At 40.6% G+C, this 21786-nt stretch overlaps 1 protein-coding gene across 5 annotated transcripts in view; it reads right to left on the reverse strand.

The window, feature by feature from the left end:
- Positions 1-21786, reverse strand: part of Nek11 (NIMA-related kinase 11) — a 267222-nt gene that overhangs the window by 64836 nt on the left and 180600 nt on the right. For all 5 annotated transcript variants that reach the window (XM_013505736.1, XM_005406856.2, XM_005406853.2 and 2 more), the window contains one exon: positions 7085-7181. In XM_013505736.1, the coding sequence (XP_013361190.1) occupies positions 7085-7181 (97 nt within the window). The remainder of the gene's footprint in view (positions 1-7084; positions 7182-21786) is intronic.

Raw genomic sequence — 21786 nt, forward strand, 5'->3', positions numbered from 1 at the left:
TTTTTTCTCTAGGCCAATCTTCTTAGTAAACATAGATACAAAAATCCTCAACAAAATATTAGCAAATAGATTGTAGGACATTATCAAAAAAACTACACATCATGATCAAATGGGTTTCATCTCAGAAATGCAAGGATGACTCAACACATGTAAGTCAATAAATATAATACATTATATTTAAAGAACCAAGGACAAAAACCACATGATCATATCAATAGATGCAGAAGAGGCTTTTGACAAAATCCAACACCCTTTCATGATTAAAAAAAAAAACCTGAAGAAAACAAGTATGAAAGAACCATACTTGACTATGATAATAAAAGTTATATATGACAAACCAATACCCAATATTGTGCTAAATGGGGAAAAATAAAAGCATTTTCTCTAAAATCAGGAACAAAGCAAGGCAGTCCACTACCACTTCTTCTATTCAACATAATACATGAAACAGTAGAGCAATTAGACAAGGGAAACAAAAGGGATACATACAGGAAAGAAAGAACTCAAATTATTATTTTCAGTTGACATGATATTCTACACAGAAAACCCAAAGAACTCCACCAAAATAATCTTAGAATTAATAACAAACTTCAGTAATTACAACAGGATACAAGATCAACACACAAAAGTCATTACAATTTGTGTACACTAACAATGAATAAAATAAGAAGAAAATTATGAAAATAATACATTCACAATAGCTTCAAGAAAAATGAGGGGCTGGGAATTTAGCTCAGTGGCACAGCATCTGCCTGGCAGGTGCAAGGTTGTGAGTTCAATTCCAGGTACCAGAAAAAAATAAAAAATAAAAAACCACCACAAAAACATTCCTCTATTATATGTTGGAAGATTTTGATTTTTTAAGGGGACTTGGGATTTAGCTCAGCGGCATAGCACCTGCCTGCCAAGTGCAAGGTCATGAATTCGATTCCTGGTACCAGAAGAAAAACAAAACAAAACCAAAAGAAAAATGAAATACCTTGGAATTAACATAACCAAGGGCATGAAAGACCTGTACAAAGAAAACTACAGTACTCTGAAAAAACAGATTGAAGAGGACATCAGGAAATGGACAGATGTCCTTTGCTCCTGGACAGATACAATCAATGTTGTCAAAATGGCTGTACTCATATTCAATACAACATATTCAATACAGACATATTTAGTACAATCCCAATCAAATTATAAACAGCATACCTTATAGATATAGAAAAAAAAACTTAAAATTCACATGGAACCAGAAGAAACTCAAAAATAACAAAAGCAATTTTAGGAAACAAGAGCAAAGCAGGATGCATAGCAATACTTACCTTAAAGCTCTACCACCATGCAATAGTGATACAAAAAAAAATGGCCTTGTACTACAACAAAAAGAGATACATGGATCAGTGGGACAGAACTGAGGGTACAGAACTTTCCCCAACATATTCAGCTATTTAATCTTCAGCAAAGGGGTCAAAAGCTTAGGCTGGAGGAAAGATATCCTATTTAACAGGTAGTGCTGGGAAAACTGGCTATCTGTGTACAGACAACTGAAACTGACACTTATTTCTCACTCTATACTGAATTAAAATCAAAATGGATCAAAGACCTAAACACTAAAATAGAGACATTAAACCTACTAGAAGATAAAATAGGGAAAACACTTGAAAACATAGATGTAGGAAAAGATTTTCTATGAAGAGCCTCAATTGCAGAAGATGTAACAGCAAGAATCAACAAATGGGATAATATCAGACTAGAAAGGTTCTGTACAGCAAAAGAATCACTAGACTGAAGACACAGCCTATACAACTGGAAAAAACTTTTGCCAGGTGCTGCTCAGATAGAGGACTAATGTCTAGAATAACAAAAAACTCAAAAAATTAAAGATTCAGTCAAGAAATGGGCAAGAGAAATAGACAGACACTTCACCGGGGAAGAAGTACAAACAGTCAACAAATATATGAAAAATATTCAGCACCTCTGGTCATTAGAGAAATGCAAAATAAAACAATACTGAGACTACATCTTACTCCAGAAAGAATGGCAATTGTTAAGAAATCAAATAATAATAAATGCTGGCAAGGCTGTGGGGAGAAAGGAACCCTCCTTCATTGTTGGTGAGAAGGTAAACTAATACAACCATTAGGGAAATCAGTATGGAGATTTCTGAAATTAGAACTGAAATTAGACATCCTATAACCCAGCTATCTCCCTTCTAGGTATCTTCCCCAAAAAGGTTAAGATATCATGCTACAATGATACACGCATACCCATGTTTATAGCAGCACAGTTCAGAATAGCTAAGTCCTGCAAGCAGCCTGTATCCCATCAACAGATAATCTGACAATGAAAATGTTATATCTATACATAATGGAATACTACTTGGCTATAATGAAGAATAAATTCAAGATATTTATAAGAAAATGGAAAATATAATGTTGAATGAAATAAATTAGACACACACACACACACACACACTTAAATACCATACAGTATCTCTCATTTGATTGAGGCAAACTACAAAGAAAATAATAAGGATGGATAGAAGGGGACAAGGAGATGGATCCCTTGCAATAAGGAAGTGACCCAAGAGGTACAGAGGAGAAGGGGAAATAAGTAGAATAAAGATTTGCTGTGTACAGAATCTAATAACCTCAATTAATATAATATATGACATAATATGGCCTAAGAGTAATAATACCAATAAGATGAGTGGGACAGAGAACTGAAGGATGGAGTGGGGAAGAGGCAGGGGATCATAACAGAAACAAGCCATGGTATGTGCATGTAACCACTCCCTAAAGTGATTGTAAAGTGCATCAACTGCAAATGTGTACTAATAAAATAAAAAGTTAAAAGAATGAAATAACTGAACCACTTTTCTTCTCTTTACAGGTTATCAACTGGAAGGTGATTAAATCCTTCTACATGATCTTTTCCTAGCAAGGAGAAGTGGAAGTAGGTAGAGATAAGAAAGATTAGTTTAAACTCCTTCACTTTCAATTCCTGAGAATCACTTGTTGCTATGGCAACTATATTACTGTATGACCACTCACACTCTGGTGCAGGCAGGACTTGAACAAATAAGCATTGGAACATATTATAACAGCTTTAGGTTTAGAATAATTTTTAGCATTTTTTTCTTTTTTTGACTGAAAACAATAGTCTGGATGATGTGCTGTATTGCAAGAATAATATAAATGCAAATCAACTGAAAAACAATTCTTGCTAAATTTCCCTCACTATTCAATCAGTATCAATATAGGCAGAATATTTTAATAGAAATATCTTAATTGGAATATCTATTGTTGAGGCTGTAATGTATGTGGCCCACAGGCCTAATCTAGCCCACTACTGTTTTGTGTATTCTGGAACTAAGAATTTTTACATTTTTAAATGATTTGGGGTGTGAGGGAGAGATTGGGGTACACCTCAGTGGCAGGGCACTTGCCTGGCATGGATGAGGTCTTATCCCCAGAATCACCAAAAAGAGAAAAATATTGAAAGAACTATATATTGGGAAGTCTGAACATTATATGAAATTCACATTTTAATCACAAAATAATGCTTTTTTAAAAGCACAGCCATTTAATGTAGTATTAACATATCACTTTTGGATGCTTTTGTGTTACAACAGAACTAAGTAATTATTAAAAAAACTATAGGTTTGCAGAGCCTACCGTATCTACTGTTTACTCCTTTACATAGAAAGTTTGCCACCCCCTTATCAAGAGACATGGAATGTAAGACTAGGTGGCCCAGTATCTCTTCCTTGCCGAGAAATCTGTAGCAGCTCTTTCTGGTGGAGAGTCAGGCTTTTTTTCACTGAGATTTTGCCTGTTATACCCTCTGTTCCACTTAGGAAAGTACCTGTAGTTTTATAGAGACGAAGTGGCCTGAATGGTTGTGTCCCCAGAAAATTCATGCTACAATTTAACCCCCAGTGCAACAGGAGGATAGGAGCAGATTAAGCCATGGAGTTCCATCCTAATCAGTGGGTTTACTGACTTTTCTAATGGACAGGAGAGAATTACCCAACCCCCTTTAGCCCTTCTATCCCTTCTGTCACACAAGGACACAGCATTTAAGGTTCCATCATGACCCCTCCTCAAGCACCAACTCAGCTAATGCCTTGATCTGTAATTTTCCAGCATCTATTGCTGTTTGAAATACATTCACACTATTTGAGAAGTACTCAGTCTTGAATGTGTTTTGTTATAACAGCAATAAAGGATTATGAATTTGGTCCCAAGAAGTAAGGTGTTACTGTAACAGATACTTAGAAATGTGGGTGTAGATTTGCAACTGGATAGTAGGTAGATGCTGGACTTCAAAACATTATTCCAGTAAAGGTTCAAAAGAAAAGTGTTATGCCTTTTGTTTAGATGTTCCACAAAGCCTCATGTGGTCATAGGTGGGGCTTTTTCAGAAGTGGCTGGATTTAGAGTACGTGACTGATTCAGGGTGCAGCGCTGGGATTATGGGTGTGAGTACTACACCTGCCCTAGGGTGGGTAGCCTGGATACAATATAAGGGACAGAAAGAGGCTCACTGTAGTTACTTGTAGTTGGTTGTTTGACATTTGCTTTTGATGTCTTCTGCCTGCTGTGAACTGTTCGTGAATAGTTTCTCCTCTGCGATGCCTGTGTGCCATCCCACCCTGCCTTGGAGCCATCCGAAACCTCCTCAACCTGTGAGTCGAGTATACCTTCCCTTTTTTACCTTTGAGTATCAGGTATTTTGTCTCAGCTACAAGAACACTAAGACAAAAAGGAAAGCTAGACATTATCTAATTGGCCATTAACAGAATATTGGTAGAAATGCAGATAGGAAAGACTATCCAGAAGCTGTCTTAAGGGGAAAGGAGGAAAGTACTATTTGTAATTTACCCTTCCTATTTATCAAAGTGGCAAAGAATTTGGCTGAATTGTGTCCACGTCCCAGTACATTTTGGAAGACAGAACATGCTAACAGTGAGCAGAGATCTCTGGTGGAAGAAATTTCTAAGCAAAGCGCTGAGAGTGCCGCATGGCTTCCTTTCACTGCTTATAGTAAAATGTGATGAGAGAAATGCATTAAAGATGGAATTTATAATCAAAAGGAAAGCAGACCTTCAAGATTTTGGAAATGTCAGTCGGGCTATGTAAAGAATAAAAACGTGTGTTGAGGGTGTGGATAAACAAAAGTTGACCAAGATTTGTGCTGTAAAAGGAAGCCATTGCTATTCACTAAGAGAAGAGAAAAATGACTCTGCAGGCATTTTAGAGATCTGTGAGGCTGCCGCTCCAACACAGCCCACAGTGCCAGGACCTTGAACACAGACAGGTCTCAAGAGAGGGGCCAGGCACTGTAAGAGCTTGGAAGTTGCTGCTCAGCACTGGGTCAAATTTCTGCTCAGTGCCTTTGGGACAGTGTTCCTCAGTCACTCCAGCTGTGGTTTAAAGACCCAGGTAGAGCTCAGGCCACTGCTCTGGAAGGGAAAAGTGGTAAGGCTTGGTAGAGTCTGTATGGTGCCAACTCTGCAGGGGCACAGAGTACAGGAGATTGGAGAGCCTTGGGGCCCAGGCAGAGAACGGCCACAGAGGTAGGACTGCCACAGATATTCCCTCTAAGGCAATGCCTACCGAAACTGTGGGAGCAGGGCCACCCCTGAGACCCTGGGCCTGTACAGCCTCTTTCCTGGGAGAACCGCAGGTATGAAATTCTACCCTGGGAGAGCTGTGCCCTTGGTACACCAAGCAAAGCTGTGGAGATGGAGCTGCCTATAGTCTTGGGGGCCCAACTCTCACCCCACCATGCCTGGAAGATAGGGCATGCAGCACAAGAAGATTCTTCTCAAGTCTCAAGGTATTATTTTGTTTGCCATGTTGGTGTTTGAATTTATTTTGGACTAGATACCCCTTGTTCTTTCCTATTGCTCCCTTTTGGAATGGGAATATCTATCTGGCATGTATCCCACCACTGTGTTTGGGAAGTACAGGACTTCTTTAATTTCACAGGCACAAAGACAAAAGGGGAGTTTGGATAAATCACAGCCTTGAGTCTCAGCCACTTCTGAGACAGATGATATGCAGGTCAGATTTTGGAATTTAGACTTTTGAGTTAATGCTGAAGTGAATGAAAACTTTGGGGGATACTGGGGTGTAATAAAGATTTTGTGCATGAAAAGGATATGAATTTGGGGGTAAGGGTAGAATGTTATGATTTGAATGTATGTGTCCCTCCAAAATTCATGTGTTGAAATAATCTAGTGGAATATTTTTTCTCCAATGCAGTCCCACAGTGCCAGGACCTTGAACACAGACAGGTTTCAAGAGAGGGGCCAGGCACTGTAAATCTTGGAATTTGCTGCTCAGCACACTGTTTTTCGTTTTTGCATTTGTTTCTTGAGAGAGAGTATTGCTACGTAGTTCAGACTGGCCTTGAACTCATTATGTAGCCTAGGCTGGCCTCCGACTCATGGCGAACCTTCTGCTTCAGCCTCCTGGGTGCTGGGATTATAGGTATGGGCCACCACTCTAGGTCAAGTGCACTGATTTTAAGAAGTAAGGCATTTAGGTGATTGAGTGGTATGGGCGTCTACTTCATGAATGGGATTAAGGCTCTTACAAAAGGGGCTTCATGCTAGAGGCAGGTGGTGCACACTTGTAATTCCAGCTACTTGGAAGGCTGAGACAAGAGGATTGCAAATATGAGGTCATCCTGAGCATCTTAAGGAGCCTTTATCTCAAAACATACAAAGGGGTAGGGATATAGCTCAGCAACCCTTGGGTCCAGTCCCTGGTCCTGGAAAAGCAAAAGGGTTTGCATCATGTTTAGCCCCTTTAGCCCATCTGCCTTCTACCATGTGAGTACACAGCAATCAGGTACCATCTAGAAAGCAGAGCCAATCATCACCACACTTGGAAACTGCTTGCATTGTAATTTGGACTTTCCAGCCACCAGAGCTATGAGAACTACATCTATGCTTTTTATGAATTACCTGGTCTCAGGCATTTTGTTATAACAAAATGGACTAAAAGCATCACACAATTTGATCAACACTCAGTCAATATGCTTCAACACTGGAGCCCATGAGGGTAGGGGACGTGCTACTCACTCCCTCATGTGCTTCATCTTGGTCCTGGCCATCGCGCTGTTGAAAGTTGTTGGTCCCAGGGACACTTCTGCAGCCACACTGAGCACCGTCCTCGTGTCTGAAAATTAACACACAAATTTTCCTGACTTTCAGATGACCTGCAAACTCAAGGTAACATCAAGGGCAACCAGAAAACAAATGCTAACCCACCTCTGCTACAAGTAATGCTACAGTGATAGAACTAATTACATGAATTTTGTTATAACCTGCACGTTAAGGAGATTTATTCCAAATGATAAGATTATTTACAGTTTAAATATGCACAAAACATTCTAGAACAAGCCTCTCTCAAAAAGGATTATGTAAACAGAACATCATTGTTTAAGAAATGACCTTTTTGTACTAGAAAACTCAAGAAAATGAATCTAGAGACAAGCAAACACTCACGAGGAGTCTTTGGCCACTCTTCAGAAGACATGGATATTTGTTTGAGTGACTGAGGACTCCTTCTAGTAAGCTTGATTTTCTTTCTATCTTAATTTCTTTCTTGACCATTAGTTTTTGGCAATATAAAGCAGGGTGTTGCTTGGGGCTCATCTGCAGCCTTCAGCTCCAGCAGAACGGAGGAGAATGCCAAAGTTGGGTCCAGGAGGTAAAGAGCTGTTAGTGCAAGCTGAAGTGTTATGAAATATGTTGAAAGAGCTACAGTTTTTCCCCTGGAGGCCCTTAAAAAGCATGCTGCAAGTGAACGGAAACAGTCCACAAACTGCAAGACACCACTTCCCATGAGGCCTGAGCCCAGATCACTACTGAGGGTGGAGGGCCAGGTCATCCATAGAGCCAGGCTGGCAGCTTAGCCCTTGCACTGCCTCTGCCACCCTTCCAAGTGCCTCACTTTGTCAGTGTAAACGGTACACTGTGTAATATGCATTTCTAAATTAGACCTGCAAAGTTTGAGGGCAGAGGAGGGACCCATGCTATGAAATTCGTGTTTGTTTCAGTGGATCTCATCTAATACACCGCTGTCTTATGCTAAACAAGGAAATGAGGCCTAGTCCCCAGGTTCCTTACCTGGAAAGCTTTTCCTTTCTCATATTTTTAAAAGTGAACAATATAAAAGCAAATTCTAATGCTTTCCACATACACCCTCCTTTTGCATAACCTCCTAGGGATGCTCACTTTTTTGAATTTCTTGCTCTCACAGTTATCACTGGGATGGATACTATGTGGCTTAACTTTGTAAAAATCTCTGGTTTCTCCTCAAGCTGCATACTCGGATTTGAAATCACTGAACCAATGGGTATGAACTTGGGCTAGGGCACCTTACAATTAGTGAAACCAATAACCTGTCCTTTCTAGTACATGGCCAGCTCTGCCTCTGATGTTAAAGGCACTAGTACCCATCACTGACTGCTGCCTTCTCTCCACTCCTACAGGTAATCTCCCACTCTGGAAGAGAAAATCTGCCTCAGCCTTCACAAAAGCTTCAAGTCCACTCTGCTCTGATCTTCCCACCCGCTCTGACCAGTCAGTCACTTTTTCCCAGGGAAGTTGTTATGGTTGATACATTGTGTCAACTTGGGGAGTCTAGAGGTTTGGCTAAGTGACTCAGCAGTTCTACATCCTGGGGTGAAAAGGTCATGCCCTTACACTTCTGGGATGTTGTTCATTGTGTCAATTTGAGAAGTTTAGAAGGTTAACTATGTGACTCAGCAGGCAGCCAAGGTGCTTCCTTTGTATTCATCCTGAGCCTGTGCAAGAGGAAGGCATGGAGATCATGTGAGTGCTACACATGGGGATAGCCTGCTTACAGTATATTAAAAAAAAGGGGGGGCTTACTCTTCTCTGCCACTCCTCCCCCTTTGCTCTTGTTGCTTTTGCTGCTTTCTGCCACCGTGAACTGTTGCCCTCTGCCATGTGCCACCCTGCCTTGGAGCCAACTGCCTATGGACTGAAACCTGCACAAACTGTGAGCTAAATCAACATTTCCTTCCTTAACTTTGGGCATTGGGTATTTTGTCTCAGCAGCTAGAGAAAAGTAACCAACACAGAAGCCTTGGGGTAGGAAGGAAGAAGGGCTAGGGGTTCATTTCATGGTCACATTTTTATAATCATCTTGCCTGAAACCTGAAAAGTTACTAAAACAACACCCGCACAGAGCCAAGAAATCCACCTGCAAGCTCAGAAATCAGTTCTGTCAAGAACAAAAGGTAAGTGCTGCTTTTCCATCTTTTCCAGAGAGAGCTTGTGGGCCCTAAAGGCTTATGCAAATAAAGGTCAAAGCAATTTCCAGGAGATCTGCAGGTTATTTTAAACTGGTCACTGTTGCCATCATAAAGCTCTCAGTATTAAAAGTGCTAAGCCTTGAGACCAAGAGTAGAGAGCAGGGCAAATGTAATTTTGAGCCACAGAGTAGTGAAACTTAGTGTTCATGGCAACTCCTTTTTCAGTGTCTCTATTTTCCAGCTGTTTGTCCTTTCCATCCCACCTAGCGTGAAGAGTCGTTTTGTGTCAAAGAGAGGGAAACCACACTTAGTAACTATGATAAAAACAATTGGGTGTAGAATCATAGATGTCATATAATTTAATCCCATAGTGTGTTCTAGACTATCACTTCTCAAAATTTAATGCAGTAGGGGTCATGCTGGGATATTGTTTGAAGACATGTTCTTATTTAGTAAGTATAGACAGGGCCTAGGATTCTGCACTTCTTATAAACCTGCAGGCAATGTCAATGCTAAAGTTGCCAAGACCATACATAGCAAGGCTTTTCAGCCATCATAATTTGTGGGGTCCAGTGCTGACTGACAATGCCGCACACCTTGCTCAGAAAGTGAGAGAAAGCTATTTTCTGTCTTCTGAATCTCTCTCTGGACCTGTCATGATGTTTTTTCCCCTGAGTATATGTTGCTGTTCCTCAGAAACTAGTAAAGACACTGCCAGGTGCAATGAGGGCATTCACAGGGGCCTGAGCATCCCACCCAACCGGACTCTCCCTCACCCCTACCCTGAAAACCCTAAGCCCCTCTGAAGATGGGGGTGGCAGTGGTCGCAGGTCAGGTGCATTCTGAAACAGTGGTGGTGATAAAAAAGTGTCACATGGAACAGTTTAAGTGTTTGTTTCCTCTTCCCTATCCCCATCACTTCTTTCACCAGAACAAAATGGGAATTGTTTTGTGCAAAAAATAAAACTGCAAGATGTCAAAACTTGACAGTGCTATTGAGTTTCCTATAAACCAAGCCTACTCTTCCCACTCGTGTCATTCTGCCTGGGTTCCAATTTCCTCCAACCCTACTGCCATCCTCTCTATCTGCTCCCTGCTCTCTTCCCCTTTCCTTGGTCCCATCCTTCAATGGTTCACCCCACCCTACCCCCGCTACCTTCCCACCCCATGCTCGGAAATCTCCCAGACTCAGAAAGTGAGTTGTAGCTCAGCCCTTGGATATACTGTCTTTCTCAAACTTGATTTCTATACAAACCCACTCTGATTCATCACTAACAACAACAAAAATGACAGCCACCATGTCAGTAATAACAATGGCTAAACCAGGCCCTGTGCTACATCAGGCCCTGTGCTAAATAAACGTCTTACCTGCATGATCCCATGTAAGGTTCCTGTGAAGCAGGCAGATTTTCAATGAGAAAAGTATGTTACTGAGACATAAAGTAACTTGCCCAAGGTCACAGGGCTGACAGGTTGCATGGCTGCAACCTGAAACTGGGCTTGGTTTTCTCCACAGTTCTGGATGCTGCTGCCTGCTCCGCACTTCCCAGCATAGAGCACTCGCGGATGCCCACTCTGTGCTGCCTCCAGGCTGGGTCTTCGCTGCGGGGCCGCTGCCATGTTTGCTTTCTAATGCTCTTGGCTATCAGTGTGCCTGTCTCCCTCCACAGCCTTACAACTAGTTGCTAATCTCTTTGACTACAGGGACTGTATCCTATTCAACTTTTAAATAATTCTAACTCAATTTTTAAAGTGCTGTTATGTACATCTGTGACACTGTAAAACCATCACTACTATTTCTAGATGCAGAAACTGACCATTAGACAGTAATTCTTTATTGCTCCTCCCTCCAGCCCTGGTAGCTTCTGGCTACTTTCTGTCCCTGAATTCTGCTGTTCCAAGTACAGCATATAAGCAGAATTATATCACAGGTGTCTTTTTGTGTCTACTAAATCTAAATTACATGTTGAACTTCCTTTGTAAGGGTGAATAATATTCCACAGTATGTATATAAGGCATGGTGCTTATCCATTCCTCAGTTGCTGGACACCTGGGTCTCTTCCACCTTCCAGCTGTTACAAGTAACTCTGCAATAAACATTAGCACACCGCTGTGCCTTTGCGTTCTTGTTTTCTACTTTTTGGGTATATACCTAAGAGTGGAATTTGGGTTATGTAACACTTCTATGTTTAGCTGAATGAGGAACAACCAGGCTGTTCCATGCAGCTGCCAGAGAGTTTTATATTCCTATCACTGGGGCACAGGGTTCGTTACATGCATGCCAACGCTGTCTTGTCATTTTCGTTTATTTGTTTGTTTTCAGTAGCTGTCCTAGTGGGTATCGCATCATACCTCACCATGGCTCTTATTTTTATTTCCATGATGACTAATGTTGACCATCTTTTAATTGATCATTTTTTGTATCTTTGGAGAAATGTCTATTCAACGTTTTTAATCTATTTTTAAATTGAGCTGTTGGTTTTTATGTTATTGAGTTACAGAAATTCTTTTTATATTCTGGGCATTAAATTCTTACCAGAGATGTGATTCACACATATGTTCTCCCATGTTCATCTTTGTATCTCCAAAGCTTAGCCCAGCAGAAAAGCATATATTTTATTAAATTTATGTCTCAGCATTTATTCATTTTGATGCTACTGGAAATGGAATTGTTTCTTGATTTAAATTTTTAAATGTTTGCTCCTGGTATATAAGCATACAATTTATTTTTTGCATATTCATTTTCTATCTTAAAGAATGCTGAGCCTGTTTATTAAGTTCAATAGATTTTTGGTGATTTTTTTCAGGATATTTTATATAAAAGACCATGTCATCTGCAAATACAAGTAATTTTACATCTTACTTTACAATCTAGATTCACTATATATTTTTTTCTTGCCTGACATCCCTGCCTAGATCTTTTTAAGAAATGTTAGATAAAAGATGCAAGAGAAAATACTCTTTTCTCTATGGGGAAAAACATTCACACACCGTTAAGTATGAATTAGTGGTGGGATTTTTTTATAGATGCTCTTTATCAGGTTTAAGAAGTTCCTACCTATTCCTCTTTCATTGAATGTTTTTACCAAGAAAAGGTGTTGGGTTTTTTTCTCAAATGCTTTTTTTCTATCTATTGAGATGATCATATAGTTTTTGTCTTTCTACTATTAATATAGTATATTACATTAATTGATTTTCTGATATCAAACCACTCTCATATTCCTGGAACAAATCTCACTTTGTCAATATGATCTTTCTGTCTTCCTCAGTTGACTTTGCTAGAATTTTATTGTGTATTTTTACATATGTATTTTCATTATGGATATTGGTCTATTTTCCTGGTGATGTGTTTGTCTGGTTTTGGTGTTGGGGTATTAATATTGGTCTCACAGAATGAGCTGAGAAGTGATTCCCCTTTTTCTGTGTCTTTTTAGAAGAGTTTGTGAAGGATTGATATTAAGTCTTTGAATGTTTGGTTTCACCAGTGAGGTTGTCTGAGCCTGGGTTTTTTTGTTTTTGTTTTTGTTTTTGTTTTTTTTTTGTCAGAATCTTTTAAATTACTAATTTGACGACTACTTAGGATTTGCCTAGTCAGATTTTCTATTCTTTTGAAGCCAGTTTCAGTAATTTGGGTCTTTTTAGAGAAGTATCCATTTCATCTAAGGTACCTGATTTGTTAGTATGTTATTGTTCCTAGAAAACCCTCATTCTCTTTATTTCTTTAAGATTAGAAGTAATGCCCCCCTTTCACTCCTGAATTATTGAGTTTTCTCTCTTATTTTTTTGGTCAAGATGGCTAAAATTTGTTAATTTTGTTGATCTTTATCAAAGAACCAGTTTTTGGTCCCCTGATACCCTCTAGTGCGTTTCTGGTTTTTTTTTTGTTTTTTTTTTGTTGTTGTTTTTTTTTCATTTATTTCCTGACTAGTCTTTATTATGTCCTCTCTTCTGCTTGCTTCAGATTTTCTTTGCTCATCTTATTTTTAGTTTCTTGAGGCATATATTTTATCAGCTCAGGGGTTGGCAGTTAAAATCAGAGCCAATGTAAATAGTAGGAATGATGGTTTACTCAGTAAAAAAACAAACAAACAAAAAAAAAAAAACTGTGCCCAATTGATGAACACAGGATATCCAAACCAATAGTCCCAGAAGCACTGCTGTGTGTGAGTGTGTGTGAGTGTGTGTGTGTGTGTGTGTGTGTGTGTGTGTGTGTGTGTGTGTGTACCAGGTTTGGGTAATACAAAGATGTATAATGTGTGTCTATGAAAAAAGCACAAGCCTTTAGGGGGCCAGTTACTATTCTAGTTCTACTCTCACAGCTGTATGGCCTTTCCACTGCCTCTCTGAACCTCAGTTTTCTCACTTTATATCTAAGTAGTTTAAACTGTCTTTCCTCAGTTCTAACTTTCTGTGCATTTCCATGATCCAGGCATGGGACACAGTTTACTAGGGTAGATAATATCAACAGTAACAAAGATAAAGAACAATCAAAGGGGTCAAATGCTAAGAGGCAAGTGGCTGGGACCAAAAATGTCACAAGCATTACATGACGCCAGGAAGAATCACCCTAAAGCAGTGCTAGTGAATCCCTTAGAGCTTTCAATCATACAAACAGCCCACTGCACCACCACTACCCTAAAGTCTCCCTGCCTGCCAAACACTAAGTGCTGAGACTTGTAACACTTGACACTACCACGAGGAGATGTTCTAACAATGAGATAAAAACAAAATGCCATGAAGAGGTATTAAGCAGCCAGAAGCTATGATTCTTAATAATGCAAAGCACAGGTCTTTAATAATAATAATAATAATACTGCTGTGATTCCTCCTACTTCTGTCATCTCTCACCATCTGAGCTCTTTTCCTTGCAGGAGTGACTGCTTAATGATTCTGACATTTTACAACAGAGATTCTTTTCTCATTTCTGCCAAAATATCCTCTGAAATTTCCCTTTACTCATTTTAGTTGCTGGACAAATGTCCTTGATGATAAAATAAAGGCTGTATTTGCCTTCCTTGCTAAACATCCTGCCATGTATGTAACAAAGAGCTGATTCAGGGGCTGCAGAGTGGATATGTTGGCAATGAGATCACATTTAAGCTCCTGGGACATTGCTTACGCAGAAATCTTCAGATACTGCCCTTGGTGCACTGGTCATTGAAAGTGCTTCCATCTAATCTTTAACCCTCTCTTCTTTCTCTCAATTTCCTGCCACGTAATTTAGGAAGTAACAGCTGCTTGACAAACATCACTGTTTGTCAAATGACTAAAAGTTGTATCTTCATGGTCAGTGCTCTTCCTCTTGCTTCTTGGAATAGAACATGGTAGATGATTCTCCCACCCCAGGTATCAGCAATGTTTTCTGTAAAAGGATAGGTAGTAAGTATTTCAAACTTTGTAGGCCTTACAGTCTCTGTTGCAACTATTCAACTCTGCTGTTACAACATAAAACAGTCATGACAGACAATAGGTAACAGAACAAACATGGCTATGTTCTAGTAATATTTTATCTACAGAACCAGGATGTGATGTGGGTTTGGCCAGTAGGCCACAGTATTCTGATCCCTGGCCTGAACGTTGGAAAATCATCATGATTCTGAGCTGGAGGCAACCATAGGACTCATCAAGCCAGATTCTTAATTTGGCACACAGGGAGACTGAGGCCAAGAGAGGCTGTATGATTTGTCCAAGGTTGCAGAGCTACAAGGAGAAGAGACAGAGGCAGGACTAGAACCATGTTACTGATTCCCAAATGAATGGTTTTTTTACCCCCACTGAAGTACCACATCCAGACAAAGATTTTCATGTGCTGATTTTGAAAAATCAGATCAGACAAAACCCCTCCTTCAAAAGGCTGAACTTTTGGAGCATTATGTCTGCCACCTCAGTTCTCCACCTCTCCAGAAGACAGTCCCAGGACTTAGGATGAGAAGGGCTGTGAGTCAGCAGGGCATTGTGAAAGCTGTTTTACTCTGCTTATAAGATTTCCTACCTCAACCTTTGTGAAGATTTTTCTTTGAATTTCTCCTGTTATGACAGTGAACTTCGGGATGATAATTATCTAAAAACCTGCAAAACTTTGGGATGATAATCAAATTGTCTAAAAATGGTCCCTATCTTTACTACATTTCCCTGACACTTCAAGGATGGGAGTGCACTGTCCAAATTCCCCTTCATGGAAAGAATTTATTACTCCACAACTGAAATTGCTGTAGACAGAGAGCATCCAGCCGTTGCTCCTTCTGCCTTAGCTGCAGAAATGTGCCTTGCCTGAGGCCATCCCCTTCCAGGTAGGCCACATTTTTTTTCAGATATCCCACATTTAATGACTGATCATGATAGAGGTAGAAAGCCTGACTATTTTGTTCTATGCAGGCAACTCTGATGAATCCAGAGTTTCTCATCCTCATTGGCTAGGTCTTGTTAGGCCTGCATTACTGTTCAGCTTCTCATTCTATCTCTTTCTGTGTCCTTTCCTCAAGGCAAATTTACAGTTCCTCCTTCATCCCTAGGGTACCCACCACATTGCTTTGCACAGGGCATCTTCTCAGTAAATACACAGCATCCCACGGGCTAGGCTGACAGTAAATAGTTGGAAAAAAGTAAGTCAGATTAGAAAAGTAAATTCCCCTGTCATCTCATAGGGGAGATGATAAATACTAGAAGATAGGCAATAAATAAACTATTAGTTTTCCACAACTATGACAAAATACCTGATAAAAACTTAAAGGAGCAAAGATTTACTTTGGTTCATGGTTTCAGAGGTGTCAGTCCTGGTTGGCTGATTCCACCTCCTTGGGCCTGAGGCGAGTTAGAACACCAGGACGGAGGGGAGCTGCTCACCTTGTGGCAGTCAGTAAGCAGAGAGAAGAACCAGAGAGCCAGAGAGGAAAGGGTCAGATACAGCTGCCAAGGCCATGACCCATGAGTCCCTCTCTTCAACTAGGCCCCCACTTCTTGTTTCTATCATCTCTCAAGAACACCATCAAATATGGCTCCATCATCAGACCAGTCCACTAATGAAGTTAGAGCCCTCGTGACTCAGTCACTTCCCCAAAGCCCATCAGCTAGAAAGCCAGCCTTCAGTCCAAGGAACCCTTTGGAGGACATTTTGAATCTCAACTACAATACTATCTATTTTTATTACACAGTTATTTGCCATTGTATATATCCAGCTCAACTTTATAAACAACAATAGCTCAAGGGTTTGAAATTTTTCATTTCCTTTTAAATACACTAAAAGAGGTGTCTAACAATAGCATCTATAGATAAAAAGAAAGGCGAAATGCTTGGTTTTAGATTAACACGAGCAATTATAAGTGAATACAGGTCAATAAAAGTTACGTAGAAGCCTGACCCTACTTTTCCTTTGTTCTTTCCCTATAGAGATAGTAGCTGCTATTTGGGGTGTTTATTCTAGTTTGTCAACATGGGGAATCTCTGCTGTAAGAACAAAACCGGCTTGTCTGTAGCAGTAGGTTTAACTGGCTTCAAGACTGAGGAAAGCACTTAGATACATCAGTACTTTCTTCTTTTTTAGTCAAAAAGAATCACATAAGTTATCCATGTTTACTGTAGACAAATTAAAAAACACAGAAAGTGTAAGCCATTCAGAGAAAACCATTATTAATATTTTGGTATGTCCAGGGGTTTGTGTGTGTGTGTGTGTGTGTGTGTGTGTGTGTGTGTGTGTGTGTGTGTGAATCAACTATAGCTTTGGATACTTCATTAGTTGGTAACATTTTTCATAACAATATCAGCTATCCAATCATTTGAAAATAAATTGTAAAGAACTTCTGTTCTAGAAGGTGTATCCATCCTCACTGCTAAGAATGTACTGTGACTTCAGTTGTGCCACAGTACCCTTACATGTTTATCTTTACATGTAACCCTGAATGTTTCTTTAAGATTAATTCCTAGACATAGATTTGGTGGATCAAAATATTTTATTCTTTCAGGTTAGTATAACCAAAATGTTGAGAGAAAGCCTTTTTGCTAGGTTGTAAATAACACTCTCTTCAGTGGGGTCATAAATATCTAAAATTGTGTATGAGGTGCTTTTATTAAAATCTTGGTTCAATTTACTAAAAATCTACAAAAGGTAAGCAGCCTTTAAATTCTTAGCTGGTGGTGAGCTAAGGTCGCTACTTTCCTGGTTTTGTGCTCCAGGGAAGTGCGGGCCCTGCAGCAGTGGCGCCAGCATCACCTGGACTAGTTAAAAATGTGGCTCTCAGGCTACAGCTCAAACCTATTGAATCAGAACCTGTGAGGGTGGGGCCCAGCGGTGTGGAGGTCCTGATTCTCAGTGATTCTAGACACAGTGTGAGAGCCAATGGCCCAGCACACTCTCTCTGACCTACTCATCTACTCATCCGGGTGCTGGGTGCAGCTACCTAGAGTTCTAGACATTTGATCCAGAGGTGTGAGCACTCCTGTTAATCTAGAAGTTCTTTGATGTTCCTCTATGTACCTACAATGACTTTGTGTCGTGAAATAGTCAGTTCATAATTAAGTGATTTGCAATGATATAGCCTTATTCAAATTTCTAATTTTTTATATAAATAATAGTAATTTTAAACAGGGATAAAAATTCCTTTACTGCTCTAATCAGAGGAGGTCTCAAGAAGCAACCGGCTTGGTGTTGGTTACTGCAAGGAAGACCAGGTCAACAGGAGGAACAGGACAGAGCAGGCAGTCCCCAGAGATCAAACAGCCAAGTTAAGTTGCAAGCTTTCCACGGCCCACTAGCATCCACTGTGCACAGGCAGGCATGTTGATGCCTCTGTGCTGCCTGCACTCAGAGGTGCCCAGCAGACCTGTGCTCCTCCCATCGCTCCTAAGCTGAACATCAGTGTGGAATTCCAGTCTCAGATGAGCACTGAGCTAGGTGGATCCAGGGCCAAGGTTTCTGATTCTGCAAGCAGGCAGTCTACATAGTCCACCACCAGCTGCCACTGCTGAGGTCCCTTACGGTGAACATGGGACAAGCTCACCTTTTTCATCAGAGTTATGAATCCTGACAGTCACTCTGTGAAGCACATACTCCCTCTACAGTCAGCAGGACAGAAAGTAAATAAAAATAATCGCTGCGCATCGTGTACCCCTGAGCTTGTGTGGAAGCCAAAGGAGATGTTGCCATGGAACCGTGCAAGGCTGTCTCTACCGCTACCTGCCTTCTCTAGGTGTTTTCAAGCTCTAGCCTTATAAGATGGAAGTTCATTACTATAATAGGTATTTATTTTTGGCCTCACATTTTCCCCTACCCGTGGCCTACGAAAGGACCTTATTTACTTAGGGGGAAAAAAAGAGAAATTAATTACCTAGATAATTCAGGTCATATTCTCAAGCCTGACGAGTCAGGCAAATAATACCAAACAGAACCACTCCCCGTGCTGAGCAAGGGCTGCCCTGTTGTCCTTGCCTGTTGTCCTGCTCAGGTTCTCCCTTCTGTCATTGGCCCTGCATCCTCTGTGCCTATGGCTAAATCCACCCGGGTGTCAGGAGCGATCTGGGATGCTATCTGATCGTGGCAGTTAATAAGAATGATTAATAATATTGTGAAAGAGATGTGTTTATATTATAAAGTCTTCTCACCACCTCCTCCCTGTCACCACACATCTATCAAATGAAGGCATCTCATAGTAGCCGACCTAGAGCAGATTCTCAGTAAACGACCACTAATTTTGAAAATATTGTATTCTTTCAGGTTTAGAAGAGGTTGTTTAAACTTAAATTTCCATAAGACAAAAACACAAAGGATAATGTCCAGCAGATATTATATGGTCACACCAAAATATCTAAGAGGTTTATATTCAAAATATCCCTCCTTTTGTAGAGTTTCAATGTGTCAGCAAGCAAAGATAAAATACTCTGCTGAAATCACTCCAATTACTCCAAGCAATTCTCTTCTGTCAAGGGGAAAAGACATAAAAGAGCAAAGTTAAGTGGCTGTCAATTATTCCTACACTTAACAGCTCACAGTTTGATGAGCTGAAGCAAAGGAAGTGTCTGTGGGATTCAAAAGCTCTGGTCTATATCAGTCATATTGTTTAACAGATATTAGCTATGAGGGGAAAATTTTTCAAAAAGCCAAATGGACCACTTATGTTGACACACTAAAGGAATCTTAATGGGCAGAGAATTTTGTTAGCATCTATGGAAATTCTAATTATTTCTGCCCAATATCCGGTTTGGATGTCATGTCAGGGTTTACTGGAGGAATTTTAATATAAAAATTATACTATATAAAAATGATTTACTAAGCAGGCTCACAATGGCTGCTGGCAGAATCATGGGCAGAAGAAGGCAGAATGGTCATCTGCTCCTGGAGAGTCAGAGGATCCAGCTGAAAGTCAAAGGCCTGGAGCGCACTTCAGAGTCCAGGGCAAGTCCGCATGGGAAAGCCAATGGGTCTTCCTTGGGAGGCGGAAGGGTATGTGCTGGAACCCCAAAGGCACTGGAGTTGAATATCCAAAGGTGATGGGAAGACCACAGCTTCTGTAAAGGGAAGACTTCCTGCTTCTTTCCCTCTTTATTCCATCCAGGCTACAAGTCTGTTTGTTGTCCCACACCAGGAATAGGTCTTCCCTCCTCTGTATTCAGCCTACAGAGCCATCATACATGGATACCCAGAACTATGCTCCGTTAATCCACTAATCATTTCTGAATCTATTCCAGTTGATATCATAACTATCATAGATGTACAAAACCTTTATGTAAATACTGTTTACCAAGGACATATATCATTCTGCTGCTGACTTCTCTGTAGAAGTACAACTAATTGTCTAAACATTAAAAAATGTTGAACTTCATATGTTGCTTTGACTCAAAATGTAGTTACTAGAAAATATGGATATAGAATCTTCCTTTCTAAGAGACTCAATAAGAATGAAGGCAGAGGTCATCTTCTGTCTTTCTTGCCTGAGTAGTGATACGGCTGTATAGTTACTGTGACAGCTGATGTGTTATTTGTGTAATGATAGCCTTTAGGCAGTTGTCCATTTCAAGTCACTCCTTATTGGTTGGTGAAAGTGAACTTTTCTGACCATGCTAAAAAAAAAAAAAATAGTAGTACACTAACCCTCAGACTGCTAATCTGGCGCATAAGACTCTCCATAGCCTTGGACTTTACATCTAGGTATGACAATCCCTTGCTCACAACTTCCATCCCAGTAGCACCAAATTTCTGGAGAGTTCCATGAATGTACTCAGTTGTTTCACACCTCTGAGTTTCCACACTACTGATTCTTTCTAGAGAATACTTCTTCCTCCTGAGTACTTGGCAACTCTGCATCTATCTTTCTAGTACTTATTAAATGATTATTGAAAAATACTCCATGCTATGCTAAGTATTAGTGTTTGAGAATACTATAGTGAACTTGACCTTGCTCTGCCCACACAGATACAAGGAGTGTCGAGCTTCTGTCGAGCTTCTGTGAAACCCTCCCTGAGCCCCACAGTGGATTGCGCTCCCCTACTGACTCCCACTACTTACCCCTTTATAGTGTGTGGTGCCCTTATCCCAGTGGCCTGTCACTGTCTACCTTCCTATCTAAGCTGGGATTACAGTAAGAAAGAGACCTTATTTTCTTCTTCACTCTATCAGTGACATCTAGGTTATCATTGCAAGTTTTATCAACATTTGTAGGAAAGTGTAGTGGATTGACAACTGGTGGTTAACTTATAACCCCCAGCTGAACTGAGTAAGCATGGTGCTGGGTGTGGGAGGCCCACCTGGGGACTGTTGCCAGCAGCATAAGCAGCAGAACTTGAGAAGGAGAAGTTAGGCTGTTGGGAGCTGGTAGAAACTGTAAGGAGCTGTTGGTTCTTTTGAAGGAGCTTGTTATGCTGGCTTTCCTGATGAACTGAGCTGTTTTCATCCTGCTAGGAGCTTGGGACCTTGTTGGCACTAATAGCTTCAGTTCACTTTGGGGGAGCTCTGCTCCTCATTCTGACCATTGCTTCCTGACTCCAGAGAGGAGGATGGTGCACAGCTCAGTCTCCTGGAGAACCTTGCTGCACTGGCTTTCTTGATGGGAACTCATCAGTCTTCACCTGTGGAGGAGCTTGGGACCTCACTGTTGCTGAGGATGGCTGTGGTACCTTACGTGGGAGCTCTGGTTCTTACTTTGAGCATTGCTTCCTAGCTCCAGTGCAGTTCTCTCAACCTGCTAGCACAGATCCTTCATCCCACTGGCACAGACTTCCTACATTCCACCACTGACCTTTGGGCCTTCCAGCGCAGATCCATGAAACAGGCCTGCATGCAATACTGTTATGGGCTCTAGGTCTCCAGTTGGACTTGTGGGAGGCATTGTTATGAGCTCTATGTCTTCATCTGGACTCATGCAGGACAATTTCAGGGGATCCAGCCCCTCGACTCAATTCCTTGGTCTTAGTATGTGAACAGATTTCCTGGACTCTCTTGTATATTATTCTTTGGGTGACTATTATAAATAATCTTATAAAATATGTGTCCTGCATTATATTGCTCCCCTT

Source organism: Chinchilla lanigera, unplaced genomic scaffold (genome assembly GCF_000276665.1).
Source record: "Chinchilla lanigera isolate Chin_1 unplaced genomic scaffold, ChiLan1.0 scaffold00100, whole genome shotgun sequence".
Taxonomy (NCBI): domain Eukaryota; kingdom Metazoa; phylum Chordata; class Mammalia; order Rodentia; family Chinchillidae; genus Chinchilla; species Chinchilla lanigera.